The 22898-nt window shown below is 37.8% G+C and overlaps 1 protein-coding gene across 1 annotated transcript in view; it reads left to right on the forward strand.

Annotated features, from left to right (window-relative positions):
• Window positions 1-22898, forward strand: part of LOC149900377 (fibrillin-1-like) — a 70164-nt gene that overhangs the window by 23287 nt on the left and 23979 nt on the right. Inside the window, exons 5-33 of the mRNA XM_090113063.1 lie at window positions 45-149; window positions 538-645; window positions 2734-2912; window positions 3376-3537; window positions 3907-3994; window positions 5816-5971; window positions 6459-6621; window positions 7162-7299; window positions 8108-8224; window positions 8592-8808; window positions 9445-9655; window positions 10015-10119; window positions 10455-10714; window positions 11109-11223; window positions 12173-12280; window positions 12999-13168; window positions 13658-13790; window positions 14133-14294; window positions 14739-15061; window positions 15422-15572; window positions 16364-16516; window positions 16846-17026; window positions 19268-19460; window positions 20015-20188; window positions 20600-20766; window positions 21293-21432; window positions 21750-21866; window positions 22224-22370; window positions 22632-22748. Coding sequence (XP_089969189.1) covers window positions 45-149; window positions 538-645; window positions 2734-2912; window positions 3376-3537; window positions 3907-3994; window positions 5816-5971; window positions 6459-6621; window positions 7162-7299; window positions 8108-8224; window positions 8592-8808; window positions 9445-9655; window positions 10015-10119; window positions 10455-10714; window positions 11109-11223; window positions 12173-12280; window positions 12999-13168; window positions 13658-13790; window positions 14133-14294; window positions 14739-15061; window positions 15422-15572; window positions 16364-16516; window positions 16846-17026; window positions 19268-19460; window positions 20015-20188; window positions 20600-20766; window positions 21293-21432; window positions 21750-21866; window positions 22224-22370; window positions 22632-22748 — 4560 coding nt within the window. The remainder of the gene's footprint in view (window positions 1-44; window positions 150-537; window positions 646-2733; window positions 2913-3375; window positions 3538-3906; window positions 3995-5815; window positions 5972-6458; window positions 6622-7161; window positions 7300-8107; window positions 8225-8591; window positions 8809-9444; window positions 9656-10014; window positions 10120-10454; window positions 10715-11108; window positions 11224-12172; window positions 12281-12998; window positions 13169-13657; window positions 13791-14132; window positions 14295-14738; window positions 15062-15421; window positions 15573-16363; window positions 16517-16845; window positions 17027-19267; window positions 19461-20014; window positions 20189-20599; window positions 20767-21292; window positions 21433-21749; window positions 21867-22223; window positions 22371-22631; window positions 22749-22898) is intronic.

The following is a 22898-nucleotide window of genomic DNA, read 5'->3' on the forward strand; positions in this document are numbered from 1 at the left end:
ACCCAACCATACATATAATTATAAAAAATGAATAATATTCCCAGCTCGAACGCGTGGTGGTTGTCGCAGGATATGTATGAACGGCGGCACTTGCACGAACGGCACTTGCGCCTGCGCACTCGGATGGTCCGGAGAGTTTTGTACTGAACGTGAGTTACTTTTATGTATATGAATTTTACTAAATTCACGTTTGATCTTTATGCTTTTGACCAGAAAGTGTATACACAATTTAGATACATTTTTACAATGATTTAAATAATTAAGTACCTGGTTCTTTTGTTAGTATTGAATTATCAGAATAGACCGTTGTCTATTGATCGGTATTAATAATGGTAAATTACACTTTCCTATGTATAAAAGTTATAATTGTGCCATTTAACATTTACCAAACCGTATAACTTCCTTTTTCTTCCATCTCACTTTGTCGACTAATCTTGTGCGTTAGTGTGTCGTTTTTGAAGATCGAATTACACTTTTTACCTATAATGTAGGTTTTGATATTTTTTTTTTCATATGATTGTTTATAACATATTGCAGCGATATGCCGCGAGCCATGCTTGCACGGCGGCCGCTGTATCGCGCCCGACCGCTGCGTGTGCTTCCACGGACTGTCTGGTACAAGATGCGAGATCGACAGACGGACTGGTGAGATTTATTCTGTATTGCTTATTTTAATTTTGTGATCGTGTGCCTGATAAGGGATATAACACTTTTTGAGAATTATTTTCATAAATTATTTGTAATTTTAAGCTAACTAGAACATAATATTAGGAAGTTGTGTTACCAACCCTTAATATTTAGAAACACAATATTTTTGTTTAAGCTCAGGTAGTACTCAATTGGGTTGTTGAGGAAGTAATTATGAGGAAGAGGAGGAGGAAGAGGAATTTTCACACGCAAATTTAGGGGATGCGGATGAGGATGAGGATATTTTTTTGAGGAAGAGGATGAGGAAGAGGAAGCGGATGAGGATGAGGATGATAGGAAATTATAATCAAGTCGAGTCACTTTTTTATTTAGATAGATTAGGTTTTGTCGATGCATAAACAAAAGCTCATCTATTAGAGTCCGACTCGTGACTCAAAAAGTATACATAGGTAGGTATATAGGTACATATAGGCTTTGTAAATTCGCCGCCCGATCGAATCGGCCTGGCATGGCATAGCGCTGCGCGTAGCGAGTGCGTTGCCATAGATACGGCATCCTCATGAATTTCCTAAAAATTTGAGGAAGCGATAGCGGAAGAGGAATTTTTTATTTTTATTTTTGAGGATGCGGTAACGGTTGAGGAACCCAAAATATTGCGGAACTTCCGCATTATGAGGAAGCGGAAGAGGAATCCTCAACAACCCTAGTACTCAACTTTAGCGCTATACTACAGCACAACGCTCGTATTTCGTATATTAGTGTTAAAAATATAAAAAAAAATTATAAAAAATATGTCAGGACAATTTTTCACACATGGCACGATGATAATGACACAATATAGAGCAATATTTGTTTCAATTACAAACTAACAAATATCAATTACTTTGATCGTAAAGTTTCTTGTAACAATCGTAATTTCAAAATTATGAACTCTTTCAGAACGCGATCAATAAACTCTAGGCAAATCAATCAAATTAAACCTAAGATGAATCATAAAATTTCAACCAAAATAATTAACAGTTCCAAACGCTAACTAACCTACATTAAGATTTTTGCCAAAAATTAGCACTCCTCTTATTATCAGCGATTTTCGCAATTAAAAATGCAGTCATAATTTGCAACTACAACCTTGACATAAGATTGGCGATTTACGTGATCTCAATTAAACATTATGATGTCATTGAGTGACGTCATAAGTCCTCTAAATTTGGGGTATAATAATAATATCTGCTCTGAAATTCAGTAATAAGTCTATAAAATATAATAAAGATAGTAAGAACGCGTAATAGAAATTGCGTAATGTTTGTCGCTATTGAGGAAGTCGTTTTGCGTTAAACGATTAACGACGTATTATGAAAATAAACCACAGTTTATTCGGTGTTTTCATTTTAAAATTTTGCATAATAATTTTTCATCACACTAGATAATTTAACAGGTTTTAAGTTTAATTTCTTACTTATATATTGGCTATGCTTTACTCGCACTTATGTTACTCTAGATCGCCGTAGAAACATAAAACAGTGGCATTTTCGTTACTCTACTACATCGTAGAGCCATGCCACTCTGATACTTGTTTTACTCTACTACATCGTAGAGCCATGCAATACTAATTCTTGTTGTACTGTAATATATCGTAGAGCCATGCAATACTAATTCTTGTTTTACTGTAATATATCGTAGAGCCATGCGACAATGACTCTTGTTTTACTCTACTACATCGTAGATGCATGCAACATTGACACTCGTTTTACTCTACGACATCGTAGAGCCATGCAACACTATTACTTATTTTACAAGTATCGTAGGGTATGCCATGTGTCCACTAAATTTACTATACGATACAAAATAGAGGTTACATGGACATATTTTTATTCTACTGTGTTTTCAGTGATAGGATCGTATAGGGACGTCATTTATATCATGTTGTGATATTAGTATATGAGGTAGTCCTCCATGCTACATGGACACTTACATTACAATACTGCGTATATTATAGTTTATAAGTTTTATTCTTGTTTAAAATCTTCAAGATGTCATTTTTGTTTTGTATTTTTTTATTATTGGGACATCGATATCCATTTGTAGGCCCGTGCTACACGGACACTCGTGGCGCGCTGTGCACGGGCGCGCTGGAGGGCGTGGTGTGCACGAAGCAGCTGTGCTGCGCGACCGTGGGCGTGGCCTGGGGGCACCCCTGCGAGCGCTGCGGGGACCTCGACTGCCCCCCGGGGCACCTGCGGAACTTGGCCACTAAGGAGTGTCAGGTGCGTGGTACCACAGTATATGGGCACGGACAGTATGGTAACGGTACACAAAACGTTCGAAACGGTTCATTTGAACAAACATGCATATCGACGAGACATACAGTCGTCAAATTGTCAGTAGCGAGTGCCGTCTTCAAAGCGCGAGAAACGTCTTCGTAGAATGGCTGCTGCGTATTGCATTAATGGTAACGCCATAATTATAAATTGAAAAGGCTTAATTGCCTTCTGTTAATATTCTATTTACTGTGACAATACCGATATTTTCACCAAGAATTTTTGTGTAACATATTACATTAAAAATTACATTTGCAAAAAAGAAGCATTTTTTCAAGCGACGCGTTTTAACAGTGCAATAGCACGCGAACGAATAAAATTTTACTAATAAAAATTAGCTGTGTGCGTCATTTATAAGCTACATTGTAAAAAAAAGGAATAAAGTTGAAATATTGATATCTCCATCCAGGACATAGACGAGTGCCTAGCAGTCCCAGGGCTGTGTGAAGGCGGCAAGTGCGTGAACTCGGTGGGCTCGTTCTCGTGCGAGTGTCCGCCCGGACAGCGCCGGCACCGGACCACTAATAACTGCGAGGATATTGACGAGTGCGAGGATCCGGATATTTGTCCTGTGAGTTGTTATATGTATATACATATTTATTTATCGACCTGAGTATCTTTATCTTGCCTGTTATGTGTGTTGTTGTGTAAGCCAGTCGAATATAATATTGTCCATAGTGATTATTTTGTGTCTCGATGTGATAGTGTTAGTGTGAAAATTTAGCTATGTAGTATTTCTGGGATTTTCACAATGTCGTGAACATTTTCTTTTAAACCATAAGACGTTGTAAGCTGCTTATAGCATTTTTCAGATTTTCAGTACCTGTAACATGTATAAATTATGAGAAACCAATACTTTGATTTTCCTAGTTTGTACAGTTATTTAAAAATGTTAATAATTTAAACCTCACAATAATTCGATTTCAATTTTACATTACAGAATGGAAAATGTGTAAACACAGAGGGTGATTACTACTGCTTATGTAATCCACACTTCATTCCGAGTCCGGACAAGAAATTCTGTATAGGTAAGAGTTTTCAGATATAACATCACATCAGCAACGTCGTCATTTTTTTATAATGAGTTGTAAATTGTTGATAAACATTATCCTTTTTCTTTATAAAAGATAATTTTAGAATTGATTCGAAACGAATTTTTTATTTTTGAAATAATAATCGTTTTACAATATAACATTATAGACCCGTGCCACACGGACACTTACTTTACAATATAACATTATAGACCCGTGCCACACGGACACTTACTTTACAATATAACATTATAGACCCGTGCCACACGGACACTTACTTTACAATATAACATTATAGAGCCGTGCCACACGCAGAGGCGGCTCGCCCTAAGGAGCGCTGGTGCAGTGAACTCCCATAAATAATTATAATAAAATCATACTCCTTAATTTAATCATTAACATTAATTATTACTATTTAAAATCAATCGTAATCTTTAAAACTACTGTTAATACCAATGAATATATCCATCATTCCATCATCCCATACACCTGTATAATACCTACTGTATTATGTAACGCGCGAAGCGGTGCGCTCACGATTGCGCTCCAATGAAAAAAGATTTAGTACATTTCCTAATACGAAATCCAATAGGAGTGAAAGAGAGGGTTTTGCTAGAGCCCTGCGCGTGAAACAAAAGATTTTCTATGGAAAAGTAGCAAAATTCGGAGCGCCGCACCCGCAAACGTTGCCGGTTCGTTTTTACCGCCCGGCAGGACAGCGATTGCGCGCGATGTTGCCAGTTTCCACTTCTATAATATAAACAAACACTCGAGTCAACTTCAATGCACGCGCGCGATTCATGCAATTTTCTAATTAAAATTATAAAATACGTGTTGAAATAGCCTGTAGTTATCAGTATTACTTGTGAGTGTTAAAATGAACAATAATAATTATAATGTGGCGTTCATTAAAAAGTGTGATAAAACGTTACAAATTCGGCTTGAATGTAAAGCTAAGGGACCGCCACGGCCTGAACTTGATCTTACGCAAAAATGTACGACAAAAACGAAAACATATACGCGTGTGTTTAAACCTGAACAATATGTGAAAACACCGTGGTTGTGTGGTTGTGATGAAAGCAACAAACTATTTTGTTTTCCGTGTCTTTTATTTAAAGCGGGCGCGGCCGGCGGAGGTGAGAGTGCTTGGACTGAAACGGGCGTTGACGACTTAGCTCATCTTTCAATCAAGATGAAAAAACATTCACAATCTCGGTACCATTTGTTGAATGAACTGCAATTGGCGTCTATCGGTCTTGTCGCTTTAAGTTATAGATATTTTTGCACACCAAAAAGAAAGACGTATCACGTATGCATTTTCTTTATAAGTAATTTTTTGATAAATTGTACTGCTTTACACCATGTATTTTCAGTGTTTTATTTCAAGTGAACACCCATAAAATTTTATCACGAGCCGCCTCTGGCCACACGGACACTTACTTTACAATATAACATTATAGAGCCGTGCCACACGGACACTTACATTACAATATAACATTATAGAGCCGTGCCACACGGACACTTACTTTACAATATAACATTATAGAGCCGTGCCACACGGACACTTACTTTACAATATAACATTATAGAGCCGTGCCACTAGGACACTTACTTTACAATATAACATTATAGACCCGTGCCATACGGACATTTTTACATTACATTAAGAGGCGAAGTCGAAGTCTAATAAACATAATTTTACTTGTCATTAATGTAATAATTTTAATTCGTAACGAGTGTTTTTTTTTTAATTTATAATGAAACTGTCATTAAAAGTGAATTTTTAATTCATGAATATTTAATTGTGTCTCCCCGTAGACGGTCGCGTGGGCAACTGCTTCACGTACCTGAGTGAGACAGGCGAGTGCGGCGACAAGCTGCCGATGGCGCTGTCCAACCGCGACTGCTGCTGCGGGTACAACATGGGCCGCGCCTGGGGCGAGCTGTGCGCGCCCTGCCCGCCACGGGGCTCTAGTTAGTGCCGTACAATATACTAGCCATAATTGTTAATGGATCCGGCTCGAAGGATCAAGCATTTGAGTCGAATGTCCTACGATGCTCGCTAGCTTGTGTTTGTCAATGGATCCGGCTCGAAGGACCAAGCGTTTGTGTAGAATGTCGAAAGTTTTCATTTTGAAAGAAAGTAAAGGCGGTGTCTTGTACATTAATTTAGGAATGAAGACATATCCGGCTCGAATGACCATTAAATTGCTTTTTAGTATTTTTTTGCTTAAATAACGAATTAATTGCATTAATTATAAAAATTTATTACATGTAAATTTGTGAATTTTTTTTTAGTAAAATAATAGAAATCAACTTCATATTAAACACGTTTGTTTGTCATTCAAGTTCTACATGTTCTATATGACGTGACCCTAGTCACGTTATCGTTCACTTGTGATATTTCATGCATTATTTTAATTCTTGTTTTTATTATGTATCAAATAATTGTGTGTAACAGTGGAATGGACGCACCTGTGCGGTGGGGGTGCTATCCCCCCGGACTGGCGCCGCAACGACACGAGCGGTGGGGGGGACGTGGCGCACCCCATCGCCAAGATCAACGAGTGCATGCTGCGCGCCGGCATCTGCGGTCTGGGGGACTGCGTGGACAAGGACGTGGGGTGAGTAGGGGAGTCATGAACAACATTTTCAGAGATAATGTTGTAAAACAAGTATTAAAATAATAAAAGTTAAAAAAAACTAAAAAACACGCTTTTAGTTCGGTTTTCTATAAAAAGCGTGTTTTTTATTTTTTTTAAACTATTATTTATTTTATCAAATTAGTGTATTGTCATCGGTCCTCAATAAATCTACAAAGTTTGAACGAAATCTAACCGTTTAAAGTGGGTCAAAATCGCGCCCAAAGAAGTCGGTTACAAACATACAAACATACAGGTGAATATAAAGCGTGTAAAAATCAAAGTTAAGAAACGGTTGGCATACGTATGTTTGTTGTACAATATATCATTCAAGTTGCACATACTACACACAGACACTTCACACATGACACTTCACACCCGACACTTAACACGCGACACTAAAACACGACACTTCGCACACGAAATTTTTTGCTCTAGTTTCTTGAAAATCCTTTCAATTCTATTTTATATAACATTTTTTTTCAATATTTCCATTCGTATACGTATATTGTTCACATGCAGGTACTCGTGTCAGTGCTGGGAGGGCGCGGAGAGCACGGTGCAGGACGGCAGCCCGACCTGCATCGACATCGACGAGTGCGCGCTGCAGTACTGCGCCGGCGGCACCTGCATCAACACGCCCGGCAGCTTCACCTGCAGGTGGGCTTCCAAAATACATGCAACATTAATATATAATAAACTAATAATAAATAGATCTTTATTTCAAACACAATATCCATATTAATCCAATTAAATAATTAGCGAAATACATATGTGATCTAAACTGAATAGTGAATAATGTCTATACACGGCATTGAATAAATAAAGCAGCTGTTCTCACTCATATAATAAACCCGGCACAGACAAAATAAAAAATGCCTCAGAAATACTTTGTGACTTATCTAAAGCATTTGACAATGTAAAACGTTCCATTATTTTGAGAAAATTGAGTTACGATTGAATTTAAGGTTCAGCTTAGTATCTCATTGCATATAGCTTCAAAATATAATACAAAACATTGTTATTTATGCAAAACGATCTTGCTCTACATTGATTCATATTGGTGTTTCTCAAGTATCTGTTGTAGGTCCGTTTTTGCTTTTGTTTTATGTTAATCATATGTTTGAAGGTGAAAATTTGTTAGACAATTTCAATTATTTCATATTAATTTTAAAGTTTACATAATGTAACAAGATATACAGAAACTCACTGAAAATCAGTGGTGGTAAGGTATTAATCACCTTGCCATCATAAACTGAGCTGGCTCCATTTGTCAGGTCACTCACTGCCACATTACCAAATGTTTCTCAGGAATAAGATTCTTTTATTTTTAGAATTTTTCTTTTATTTCTTTTGTTTTTCCTTTGTAAATGTATATCTTTATGTGATTCTGACAATAAATGTGTTTTATTATTTATTATTATTATTAAACTCAATTATTTCATAACAAATTATTGTCTATTTTCAGATGTCCACCTGGATTCGATCCCGTAGAGAACGGTTTACGATGCAGCGATAAAAACGAATGCGAAATGACAAACGGAGGAATGTGTACCAACGGTGTTTGTACTAATGTCGATGGAAGGTAAGTTTGTTAATTCAAGTTTTGTATTTTTTCTTGAGTAGAATTCTTCTTCAGCTTTTGTAATAATTGTTTAGTTATTTGATCTGGTTATCTATGACTTTTTAATTGCGTCAATAACTTTTGTAACTGAAATTATTGCAACAATGTCTTTTTTGTTGTTGGTATACGTTCGAGTAGATATAGTATACCCGTTAAGAACAACTGTTTGAGTACACAAATTGTGATGTACCATGCATTGCCGTTATCGAGCAACGCATGTTGTGTTGCTGTATTCAATGTAAAGTATGTTATTTTTCACGCAAAATAGGCGCTTGACGTTGAGTTGCGGACAAATGCCCGTCTATTATTATTATGTTATTATCTGCAGGTTCGTGTGCACGTGCAACCCGGGCTACGCGTCCACAGAAACGGGCCATGCTTGCCGCGACGTGGACGAGTGCGGCGACAACCCGCGCGTGTGCCGGCGCGGGCGCTGCCGCAACACGCCCGGCGGGTACGACTGCGTGTGCGAGCCCGGCTTTGCTCTGTCGGCCGCAGGGTATTGTGCGGACGTGGATGAGTGTGCTGACGGGTCGTTGTGTCAGGTGAGTTGTGTGTGTTTACGGATGGTACGCATGTAAGTGCATAAATATGAAAAAAAGATAAAAATATAGATGTCAGGCACAAATAGTAATAAATTTTTTCTTTTTTTTATTAAAGTGAAACTTAATTTTATTACATCGTCTCAAACTTTTTGGTCTGTGTAGCGCTACACAAAGCAGTGTTTGGAACCGTTCGAACAGTTTCACTTTTACCGTGGTTTCATAAAACCACACAACATTTTTTTTTTAATGACTTTACTTTGTTTATTGTATGGTTTCCAATTATCTTTAAATTTCAGGTGGATCATAATTTTACAAATAATAGCCAAATAATATAATTAGTCTGCCAAATGAAAATAATAATCATTAGTTTAGATTAAAAATAAAAATGGACCTAGAATAGAACCTTGTGGGACACCCATTGCATTAATGTGCCCGGTGAGGCGTGGCATTTTATTTCAACTTTGGATTCGATCATATAAATAACTAGATCTCGAGAAATTATTATTGAATCTAACATAAATTGTTTTCTTACTAATGTTTTGTGTTCTACTTTATCGAAAGCTTTAGAAAAATCACCGAAATAAATTTTGCAGTATATTCAAGTGGGGCGAGATGTAACATTGTGTCGTGTCGTAGGGCGGGCGCTGCGTGAACAACGAGGGCTCGTTCCAGTGCGTGTGCGAGGCGGGCTACCGCGGCACGCCGTCGCGCGACGCGTGCGTGGACGTGGACGAGTGCGGCGAGCTGCGCGTCTGCCGCAACGGCCGCTGCCACAACGCGCCCGGCTCCTTCCGCTGCGAGTGCCTGCCCGGCTTCTCGCTCAGCAGCGACGGCCGCACCTGCCTGGGTGAGTGTGCCCACGTGTTGCCCGCGTGCTGCCCACGCTGCTGCCTACAGATTCACAAGGAGCCGCGTCGCTGTAGCAAATTGATCTCGTACAGTCAACACTGCTCACACTGGGCAAGGCTACAGAACGACACTAATAGTCCTACTATCAATAATGGTGACAAAGCGACACACGGAAAACTATGCCATATTAGCGAAGTAGTTCATTCGGATTAATTTCATGAAAAAAAAACCGGAGAATATAAGTATACCAATAAAACAACATTCCAATGTTAAAAGTATTTAATGGCACTTAAAATTACATTTTATCTAAGACAATCAATTAAGAATTTGTTAAACAGAAATATTTGTGTATTTCAGACGAAGTGCAGGATCTATGTTACGAGAAGTACGAAGAGGGCGCTTGCAGCGGACCCGGTACCGCGCCCGTCACACGCTCGCAGTGCTGCTGCAGTGCTAGCAAAGGTAACATATTCGAATTTAACGTGCCCAGATTTCAAGATATGTATACCTTGTTAATAAAGTTGGACAGCTCCGGAAATAACAGATGAAATAGATGATTTAATCGGGCAAACTAAACATTACAAAAAAGTGCCAAAAAATTATAGAAATGATGCAAGTGTAACATAATATAGATGCCAAAATCTTTTCTGTATTATTATATTTTTGTTTTGTATGTATTTCTTGTTTTACCACGTTTAAATGAATTCTATTCTATTCTATTCTATTCAAAATATACGAGAACAAATGCTACAAAACTAAATTTAAAATGACTACAACAATAATGGAATAATTTTCAGGATTACGACTCGGCTGGGGTGTCGCTTGCAAAGAGTGCCCCAAAGCCGGCACAAAGGAATACGATATTCTATGCCCTGAGGGCGCGAGCAAAGACAACGGGGGTACAGATATCAACGAGTGTACGATGATCCCGGGCATTTGCCCCCATGGAACATGCGAGAATCTGGAGCCCGGCTATAAGTGTATCTGTGATCCTGGATACCATCCCGATAAGGATGGCATTTGCAGGGACATTGATGAGTGTGATATGTACCAGTCTGTGAGTATATCTGTTATTTGCTATTATTTAAAGCAGCAGTTGTGTTGTCCTATAAAAAAATCCTTCAAAAAATACAAAATTCATTGTTATTTTTTGGGCAGTTAACAAATCGAAATTAGTTGGTAGTAAATTTCATTCTGTTCTATAAAGGTGTATTCCTAACATGATGTTTATTTTTATTTTTAACAGGTCTCTTAGATAATTTCAATAATAACAATGAGTTGTAAATTTTATTATTAACTTTATGATTTGTCCGTTAGTGCTTTTTAGCTATCGTATTATCAGATAGATGTAGTTGAATATTTAATCAATTTTGGTTATTGTTAAATGCGAACGCAATTAAAACAATTACTGTACGAGCAACACTGTTCTAATAATGTACTGAACGTTGCAGTACTGCACGGGCGGGCAGTGCCGCAACACGGCGGGCAGCTTCACGTGCGTGTGCCCGCCCGGCACGCGCCACCAGCCCGCCGAGCAGCTGTGCCGCGACATCGACGAGTGCGAGGGTGAGGCCCCCGCGCCCCCGCGTCCCGCCCCGCCCCCCGGCCCCCACCGCGGGGACATTCCGCCCGCAGGTGCCCCTCGCCCCACTGCGCTGAGCTGCACGCGGGACGGTGGAACGGTGGCGCTCTCGCTGCCCCAAACTGGCTCCTAGTGGTGGCAGGGGAATGTTATAGTTAGGGTTTAGAGGTTATGGGCAGTTTAGGCCTTGTAGAGGAACAAAATAGTGATTGGAAATTTTGACCTAATTATAGTTCAAATAGAACATGTTTTATGACTAATAGTAGTTTTTTTGTAAATTATAAAAAATACTTAATGACTCGAACTTGACACGACAGACTTAAATAAAAAATCTGCCTTATTTGAGGATTAGTATTGGTAGTATAGCGAGAGCCCCACTTAAATCTACCTTCTCCATCGACATCTAACTACCAGCGGGCATGATCCATCTTAACGGTATCGTTCTCTAGTTTTAAGTATCTTGCATGGTGAATAGGTAAACAATCATGGTATGAAAAACTTTAAGACTTATTTTTTTATGAAATCAGAAAACAGTGTGACATTAAAAATTACAATTTAACTCAAATCTGAATGACATCATTAAGAATCGACCACATTGGCATAATCATTAAAAAATTATAAAAATATAATGATTCAACTAAAATGTCATTCATTCATAATTCACGCAATCGAATTCACTGCACTGCTTATCAAAATGATAATTGGTAATCAAGTTCATTAAAACAATATATTAATAATAATAATACATGTTTTAAAATTAATCCCAGGAAATTTAGAGATGAAATATTTGTATTTCCAGAACATACTGACATAGAATTTTGTTAAAAAAAGGTCCTTCAAGTCATACTTTAATGAGTAATTACTATCAACCCTATGACTTTTTCTTTTCACCACATCACGCACCAATGCTTATAATCCACAAAACATTTGCAGAACAAACAAATCCGTGCGACAACGGTAGATGCATCAACACGCACGGTAGTTACGAGTGCGAGTGTGAACACGGCTTTGTGTTGGACGCTACGGCGCAACATTGTCTAGGTGAGTAGAGATTGATAAAAATATTGTTTAGAAAAACATATTGCTGTATTTTTCGATGTGTGTATTGATGGAATCAGCAAACTTAATATATAAAATAATCCCGGAAAGACTTTTGAAATGTCTTATAATATAGCAGTATTTAAAACTATGTAAACGTTCACAATCTTTTTGTTGAAAATGAAATACTTATATTATTATCGTCTTTGTCTGCCAGGGTGACTATGAACCAGATAATATTGTGATACATAATCAAACGCTTTTCAAAGATCGTTTCAAGTATTTTACATGAATACTTCGATTTATGTTTGCAGTTGGAATTCGAGTCATATGATGGTTTAATAGCTTTTATTTTCTTGGACTAAAGTCTATTGAATCATTTATTTTATTTTTTGTTGATTAATGTTAAGGAACGGAACCGCATTTCATAAAAGAAAGACGGGTTGCACTCCGGGAGTGCCGGCAGAAGTGAAAACTTGATTATTAACGTTGAGCATGTTTGATATCCATCCGTCTTACGCTTTTTCGATCAGGTCACGTGTCCTGACGCGAGTTAAAGATTTTATACCCATTACAGAAAAAGTGCTCAACGCCGCTAAAGAAGTTTTCACTTCAAAAATTAAAATTTTACATTTTGTTTAATGGATTTTATTGATTTAAGTATATGTATAACTGAATAGCTGCATTGGTGTATTGTATCTTTTAATGTATGTGTATACAGACAACCGGCGCGGTTCGTGCTGGCGGCGCGTGGTGGACGGGCAGTGCGAGGGCGCAGCACCCACACCGCTGCTGCGGCAGGAGTGCTGCTGCAGCGTGGGGCTCGCCTGGGGCTCCCCCTGCGAGCCTTGCGATCCCACCGACTGCCCCTGCCCCAAGGGGTTCGCTAAGGTTAGATTCATTAATGTCTTCACTGTTGATAACATTATCGTTGTCATTAACATGGGTATCGTCATCTTCATTTTTATCATCATCATTTTTATCCTCAACATCAGTTTTGTCTTTACCAATATCCTTTATCGATTTTTAGTTTAAGGTTTGAATACTACAATAATATGTGCGCTCTAAAAATCATCATATTTTCTCCAAAACTCCAAAAACTCTATTACTTTTCATGAGAAAGCATTTAACATCTGGAGTTTCGCAAGGTTCATATCTGAAGCCATCATTTTATATAATTTTTAAAAACGACAGTGTAAGTGTGCTTAAATACTACACGAGTTGTTTGCTGACGATTAAACATTAAAATTTTCGTTTTCTGAGCTTAGTTTTGTTTGAACTCAATTTCGTTCGTGTTAATTAAAATCAATTACAAGATTATAAGTTCAGAACATTTATAATATTAATGCAAAAAAATAAAAAATTGATTTCTCTTTCCAGTTGGACGGTGCGACTTGTCGTGATGTGGATGAATGTATGCTAGACCCAGATCTGTGTATCGGCGGAGAGTGTGTGAATACGGACGGTAGCTACCGTTGCGATTGTCCTAACGGACTCACTTTGGATTCTACAGGTATGAATTTTGTTACTTAGTTAATTAATACACATAAATTGTTAAAAGGCGGTACAGTTTAGAAATTCTGACTAAGTTGATTTATCAATTTTCTATTGTTTAAAAACTTAAAACACATTAAGATCTTTTACATCATCAAATCTGATCCAGATATTTATTAGCTATTGTAGAATAATGAAACTCACACACGTGTACTTCAAATACACACCCACAAACACGACCAGACAAAACGCTGAAACTTTTGAATGCGTTTATATGTGTAGATTTCATTGTTATAATTTTTATATGTATACACTGTTGATATGTCTCAATAAATAAATAACAATAACAATCGGTCGCTAGGCAACCGTTGCGTGGACACGCGGCGCGAATACTGCTACACGGAGTACTCGGGCGGGCGCTGTGCGGGCGCGCTGCCCGTGGAGGTGCGGCGGGCTGTGTGCTGCTGCTCCGCGCTGGGGCGGGCTTGGGGGGACGCGCGCTGCGAGCCCTGCCCCAAGAGAGGTGCGGACCTAGGGGTGGGCCTTGGGGGACACCTGGACCTAGTGGTGAACCTTGGGGGACACCCTGATTCCTCTTGACTTACTTGTTATATTTTTATATGTCGTGTTATATGTATTATGTAGAAATATTTGATTAAATTTTACATTAAAACACTTTTCAAACGAATTCGGAAAAAAAAGTTTCTGAATTGGACTGTATTTTTCATTTTGGTTTGGTCAGAAATTTTGAACTGGGTGGGATTTTGATGATTCTTTTTTTGTTCTACCAACTTGAAAGCGGTTTAATAAATGTCAAAAATAATTATTTAATTTTAAAAATTTATCTTTTGTTTTCAATACTATCCTTTCGTCGATTTTTTTAAATCGCAATAATAAGATAGAACTAAAATAATTTTATATAGATTTAGAACAATGCGTTCGTTAATTCATTATGAATAATATACAGGAACGGACGCATTCCGCAACCTCTGCACGGCCGGATCAAGCGGTCGCCCCGGTATATGGACCCGCCCGGGCGGCCCCAACGGCACCGGCATTTGGAACCAAGTAGACGGTGGTGATGGCTTCGACGACGGCCGAGTGGTGACCTGGGGCAACCACACTGGGGACGACGAGTGGGGACAAGGAGGACAGCAGGGAGGGCCTGGGGTCACGCCTAGTCAAATGGAAGTCAATGAGTGTGCGGCCTTCCCGGGACTGTGTGGTCACGGAAGGTGCAGGAACATGGTCGGCACGTTCACGTGTGACTGCTTCCCGGGTTATGTTAAGGTAATTGAATCAATTATTATTTTGAATAATTGATCGAATATTAACTCAAATATTTTATAATTTATTTGCTTTTGCATAGAAGTTTTTTTGAATTGTCAAAATACGAAAATTTGGCCTAATATTTATGAATGTTTCTTAGATAGTGTAGGGGAGTAATACGAGATTCATCTTCGTTTTCATCTTCGTCTTTATTTCCATTTTCATTTTCATTTAGTGTAGTTTCACGTGCGTGAGGTTTTTCGTTACGCAATTTCTGGATTCGGTCCCCGCGCTCAAGGCCCGCAATAGAAGCTATGCAATAGCTTAAAAGTATAATGTTTAAATTTAAAAACACAATAAACAAAATGCCCAATCCCCCAGGACTCCAAGAACCACTCGTGCGTGGACCTGAACGAGTGCGAGATAATGGTGAACGTGTGCGGCGCGGGCGCGTGTCACAACACGGAGGGCGGGTTCTACTGCGTGTGTCAGGACGGGTATAGGACTGATGAGCTGTCCAAGATCTGTGTTGGTGAGTATTAGAATAGAATACATTTATTAGAAAGACTCAAAATTGAAAGAAAGTTGATACATAAAATTGGACATCACGTTTTGACGAGAATTTCGTATTGTGTGTGCACTGCATTACCAGAAAAGGGTCCTGACGCTTTCTGCTGTAGTCGCAACAGGCTGCGACTACAGCACTGGTATTCTGTCAAGACCGATTGGAGGTATTGACTCTATTGTTCTCGTATTGATATGTATTTCAAACATCCCGCAGCAATCTGTGTTTGGATTACATACTGTTTCTTGTTCATTTCGGTAGGCAACAAATAATACACATTTTTAGTAGAATCTCTACTGTCTGTGTTTCATCTCGTTGTAAGGTGGTGCCTTGGGAGAGGATTGAAACACGACTGCTGATTAAATACTGCGTATATTTGAAATAAAACATGCCTTAAATTAAATAGCTATAAAATTAGGTTACACGTGTATTACTTATAGTTAGTACTTACAGCTTAATTTATCACTACATCTCATCGTAATGTCCTATATTATTTTGTAGTAGACAATGTTAATAATCTTTGTTGTGAATGTCTATGGATGACGAAGTTAGGTTTTCCCGTTTTCATATCGAACATATTTTATAAAACAGTGTCTGGTATTGAAATTGTTGACTTGTAGAATAATATTACAAAATTCATCATCAATATTATTTATCATTTTGGATCAACTATTGGTTTTTCATGAAACAAAAGTAGATAAAAAATGTAAAAACTTTTATTTTGTGTGTGTATTTTAAAGTAAATATTTGTCTTGCAGACATCGACGAGTGCGGGGAGGACCGCACGCTGTGCCGCGGCGGGCGCTGCGTGAACACTGCGGGCTCGTTCCGCTGCGAGTGCGGCGCGGGCATGGAGCTCGCGCCCAACAGGCTCTCCTGCAAGGATATCGATGAGTGCTCTATTACTTCCGGTAAGTGGTTCATTAGTTGGGGAACTGTTTAAGGACACAAAAACATTTATGTGTGTAAGACTAAACGAACACTTGGATTATGAGAATTTTTTTTAAATTTGTAAAAAATAACAAAAAATATTAATCATGGTAAAGCCGGATCGAGGAACTTGTTCATAAAATAATTTTAATAATTTAATTATATTTATTGTAGTGTTGACTGTTGATAACACATTTCACTGTTAAATGTTTGATAGTATCCTAAACATTACCAAAAAATGAGGCTTTTGTGAAAAAAAAAAACTATTTCATCCATAAATATTTTTTTTCTAACAACATTCGTAACACAGGTATATGCAGCAACGGCGCGTGCGAGAACCAAATGGGCACGTACCAGTGCGTGTGCGACGAGGGCTACGCGCAGTCCACGGTCAAGTCGCACTGCGAGGACATCGACGAGTGTGCGGAGGACCCTACACGGTGTCAGCACGAGTGTGTGAACACGCCAGGGTCGTATCATTGTGTGTGCAGGTCAGTGTGGATTTTCATTAAATGAGATAAATTCGTGCTGTAAAATTAAAGCAACTCAATTTTTTTGTTATGCGAAATTGATGTAATAAGTGTGGCATATGAAACTAAGTTAAAAATTTACACTATGGAATGATTATTTACGAGACATGCTCACAACCATTTGTTCCCAACGAGTAACACCCTCAAATGTCACACTGTTACTCGATGGGAATGTTTTTAAGAAAAAATTCCCAACCAGTCACACTGTTACTCGATGGGAACTTTTTATTACTAATTTCCCAACCAGTCACACTGTTACTCGATGGGAACTTCTTATTAGTAATTTCCCAACCAGTCACAATATTACAGTAGTTAATGAAAAGAAGAATTAAATCGGTTTTTACTTTAAAAACATTTATTCGTCATATTGCTGGTGATTCTCCTTTGAACGTTTTATTCTTAAATAATTAAATAAACTTACAATACCTAAATACATACATACATACATAGACTCACGCCTGTATCCCCGAAGGGGTAGGCAGAGGTGTAATATTACACCCACATCTCGCCATCTATATTTAAGTCCCACGTAATAAGGGGGGGGAGGTACCTAAATACAATCAGCTTTATATAATATATCAGAGTAAATCATCACATTTTACAACAATTATCAGTTCTAATTTCTAATGTTAATTTGAACTTTAAACAATTTTCCAAATACATTTAATTAGCCATAAGTATGTTGTGACAATTAAAATTATGTATAGCAAAATAAAGTTATGATAAGCCGGCAACATCAGTTATCGCGAGTGTGTAATGGCGGTTATTTTCCATGCACATTTAATAAATAATGGGGAGGTACCTAAATACAATCAGCTTTATATAATATATCAGAGTAAATCATCACATTTTACAACAATTATCAGTTCTAATTTCTAATGTTAATTTGAACTTTAAACAATTTTCCAAATACATTTAATTAGCCATAAGTATGTTGTGACAATTAAAATTATGTATAGCAAAATAAAGTTATGATAAGCCGGCAACATCAGTTATCGCGAGTGTGTAATGGCGGTTATTTTCCATGCACATTTAATGTAAAAATACTTGGGCGTGCACAAAACGAAACATTTGCAAAGGAATCTTGAGAATAAAAGTAAGTACCTATATAATAAAGTTTACTGATAAACCTATGGTTTGTTTGTTAATCAATACGTTTATTTGTGAATGAATGCTTTGCATTATTTTCATAAAACTATAGATTTGTTTTATTTCAAGCTACTTAAAGTCCTAAATACTTATTCGTTTTCATTTCTAGCAATATGACGAATGTTAACGTGTAACGTACGTAATTAAGTAACTGTATTTACCAATGTTGTTATTTTGTTGATTTTAATAAAAATTTAAAAAACCGATTTAATTCTTATTTTCATTAAGTTCAACAGTGTGTTCCCATCGAGTAACAGTGTGACTTGTTGGGATTTTTTTCTGAAGAAATTTCCATCGAGTAACAGTGTGACTGGTAGTGTGACCGGTTGGGAATTTTTTCAGAAAAAAATCCCATCGAGTAACAGTGTGACATTTGAGGGTGTTACTCGTTGGGAACAAATGCTCACAACAATCCATACTAATATTATAAATGCGAAATTAAGAGCCAGAATGTTTAAGAGCCTATGTAATATGTACCTACCTAACATCTTTGTAAATCTACATTCTGCAAATAAAGAAATTTGAATTTGAATTTGAGTAACTCTGTCTGTCTGTCTGTTACTCAATCACGCCTAAACTACTGAACCAATTTACATGAAAATGGTATGGAGATATTTTGATACCCGAGAAAGGACATAGGCTACCTTTTATTGCGAAATATGTACCACGGGCGAAGCCGGGTCAGACCACTCGTTTATTATTAATAACAACACTCATAATCACTTATTAAAAGGTGGTCAATATATTATTATGCATAGATAGTTATAAACTTATTTGTTGATAGTAATTTCCGAAGTCTAGGGCATCGATCATTAGAAGATTCTCATTTCATAGAGTTTGGCCTCAGAGAATTGTTGAGTGTGCTCGTGAAGCTACCTATTTATGTCAATGTCAATGTAATAGCGCTACCCTTCGAGGTCATAGATGTTTTGAATAATGTAGCGTCCGTTAGTGATAAATTATGTTATATTGCAGCCGCTTGACAGGCCAGAGCGTCATTATATCTGTAGGATAATGACGCATTGGCTAGTATGAAACAAAGTTGGTTTGCAGGGAGGGGTGGCACTTGCGCGCGGACGGGCGCACGTGCCGCGACGTGGACGAGTGCGGGGGCGGCGCGCGGGTGTGCGGGGGGGGCGAGTGCCGCAACACGCCCGGCTCCTACCGCTGCGCCTGCGCCGACGGGCTGCTGCCTGCACCGCCTGACGCGCAACCCACCTGCCTCGACATCGACGAGTGCGCTGATGTGAGCCGACACATACACATGCATAACTATAGACACGAGCACACACATGTCGACGAGTGCGCTGATATGAGGCGACTTTAAACATATACATAACATAACTATAGACATACGCGCACACACAGTTGAATAGAATAACTATAAACACATACACAAGCACACACACTATACAGCATATCGCATGCGTACACGATTCAAACACACGCAAGTTTCAAAGGGACACACGTATCATCAAAATAATAACATTATTCATTTTATTTTTGATTTTATAATGACAAAGCAACAGACATAAATAATTATTGTTACTAGAAAAATGTTTTCGTCATTTATAGGACTACATTTTAATTGAAATCTTAACAATAATAAAAATTGAAAAGTCAAATCAGTTAACGGATTTTAAACGCGATTTATTAATTACTTTGTTAACTCTTCGTTTATTACACTTTACTGACTGAAATAATTAATAAATTGCGTTTAAAATGTACTAAAATAAATTGAATCAAATCAACATTACAAAAATTTCAAACTTTCGATAAAAACTACCCTCACTTTTACAGATTGAAGACCTCTGCGGTGCCGGCGAGTGCCGCAACACAATCGGCAGCTTCGTGTGCCGCTGTCCCGACGGGTACAGCGTGAAGCCGGAACAGGGACCCGCTTGTACGGACGATGACGAGTGTGAACTGGGCACTTGTGACTGTCACCCGTCGGCGGATTGTATTAACTTGCCGGTAAGTTTTGGTCCTTCGAGCTGGATTCGTTATTAAAATTTGGTGCAATGATTTGTATGGTGTTAAAGTTTTTATTAAACATATTGAAATATTTATTGTATTAATGTGTCGGTTGGATAGGATTTTGTTTGGTATTGGTCCTTCGAGTTGAATTATAAAAATTATTAGTTTGTAATAATTTTTATAAGTTTTACATTGGAACAATAATCTATACTAATATTAAAAACCTGAAGAGTTTGTTTGTTTGAACGCGCTAATCTCGGGAACTACTGGTCCGATTTGAAAACTTATTTGAGTGTTAGATAGCCCATTTATTGAGGAGGCTATATATTATCGCTAAGACCAGGAGCGGAGCACTGTGGGTAAAACTGCGGAGCACAGCTAGTGTCCTATACGATTTACTTTTTTTAGGGCTCATTCCAATGCCGCTGTCGTGACGGTTGGCGCGGTGACGGTGCCTCATGTGAAGATGTCGACGAGTGCCTCACTAACAACGGCGGCTGTCACCCGCGCGCCGCCTGCCGCAACACGGACGGCTCCTTCGTGTGCCTGTGTGATACTGGTTATAAGGGTGACGGGTGAGTTGTCACACACACGCACATACAAACACATGCACAGTGCACACAGCCACGCAAATACATATTCACATTCAAATATATGTAGAAATATGCACACACACGCTTATACACACAAAGGCAAGGGTACAAGACGTGTGTACGCAGATAAAAATACGCACAGGTACGAAAATGAAGACGAAGATGAGAATGAGGACGAGGACATGGATGAGTACGAAACGACGTCAAAAAATATTTGGTAGAGTTTTCCGTATATTCTATGTTTTCATCCCTAGCTTCGCACAGCCGTCAAATACCGTTTCGCTAATGTGAGCATTTGCTCTAAGAAAACATAATATTAAAAGTAAGCGCACGTGCTGGTGGTAAACGTGGGTAGGTTGCCAGTTAAGCTTGTATACATAGAGTTTTAAGAATCATCTTTTAGAAAAATACGTCTGGAATTTTGTAAGAATTTTTTTACGTACTCAGTGTACCTTATTACATCAACTGTGGAATACCATGTATTAATAATTAATATTTATTTCCGTAGGTATTCATGCGTGGATATTGACGAGTGCGCGAACGACCCAACACTGTGTGAAAATGGACACTGTACTAACACGCCTGGTGCTTACGAGTGCGATTGTGACGTCGGATTTACTAAGTCTCAGGATGGCAAGCAATGTCTAGGTATGTATGAAGTTTATAGTGGAAAATCTATTTCTATTTCTAATTCTCTTATTAAAAAAAAATCAGTGTAATTTTTGTTTATTTCAAATCAACAACGTAGAGCTTCATGTCAATTCAATTGTTTTAAAAAGTTTCGAAAAAGATTTCAAAATTGTGAACAGTCGAATTTCCTTCTCAATTGTGTTATTGACGGAACAATATGCTTTTGTTTTACTTTCCTTAAAAAGTTTTGGTTCTTAAAAGTTTTCTTTTCAATGTTACTATGTTAAATTAAATTGTATTTTACCATATTGTGATATTTTTTAATGTGCTTTTAGACATGGACGAGTGCGCGACGTTCGACAACGTGTGCGTGTTCGGTCGGTGCGTCAACACGTACGGAATGTTCAAGTGTATCTGTGACAAGGGTTACCAGTCTGATAGTATTGATGATTGTGAGTATTTTTATTTTTTATTTGGTTCCCAAATTGAAATCAATACATTGATATGTACACTTAGACACAATAATTTAAAATTAAATACATTCACGGTGTAATCTTATATTATTTTCTATCTACAATAAAGATTTAATGGAAGTTGGTTAGGAAATGTTAATTACAAAACGTTAAATAAAACGTAAAATTTTTAATATTTTACGTTTTTTTTAACAATGCACGTTGTTGTATCTGTGACTATACCTTTTGGAGGTTAAGATTGTTTAAGATTCATGTTGTCAAGAAAAATATTAATACGAAAAATGTAAATATTATTCAAATAAATTATTGTATTACAATCAATGAAATAATTTTCAGTGATGCCCGGCTTCAACTGCACGGACGTGGACGAGTGCAAGTCACCACAATCCTGTCAATACGGAGAATGTATCAACACGCAAGGCTCTTACATCTGCCGTTGCCCGCCAAACTACGAGCTTGTGTCTGATGGAACTGCTTGTTACGGTAAGAATACATCTTTATTTGTATGTAATATGTATAGCAAGGGACCAAAGATGGAACCTTGGCAGACCCCTCTAGAGATATTTACATATTTTTGTTTATTGCGCGTAAATAAATCTTAATTGAATATTTTTTATTGTCTGTTATTATTATTGAAGGTTTTAAAGCGTTTAACATGGTTTATTAAATACTTAATATATAAACTTGATAGCATAATAATGTTTTGTACTGAATCAAATGCTTGAGCTGCATATTTTGTATCAGATTCGCGCAAAGCTCGTTGTTACGCGAAGGTGGATCTCCGTTCCGGCACAGAGCAGTGTCGGGACAGCGATGAGCTCTCTGAAGACGGCACCATGGCCGCCTGCTGCTGTTCTGTTGGTAAGATACTTGTTTTATCTTTGCTTGTGTTCAAAAACTTGTGTACTATATTTTTTAATTTTGTAATTGAATTTCATGGTTAATAGTTTCTTTGTTATAAAATAATATCACATTTTCAACGCAGAATTATGTACAAAAATGTATCGCTTG

This window comes from Colias eurytheme, chromosome 19, assembly GCF_061535395.1.
Source record: "Colias eurytheme isolate Ceu_HAF_F1 chromosome 19, ilColEury1 Martin Lab GWU primary, whole genome shotgun sequence".
NCBI classification, from domain to species: Eukaryota; Metazoa; Arthropoda; class Insecta; order Lepidoptera; family Pieridae; genus Colias; species Colias eurytheme.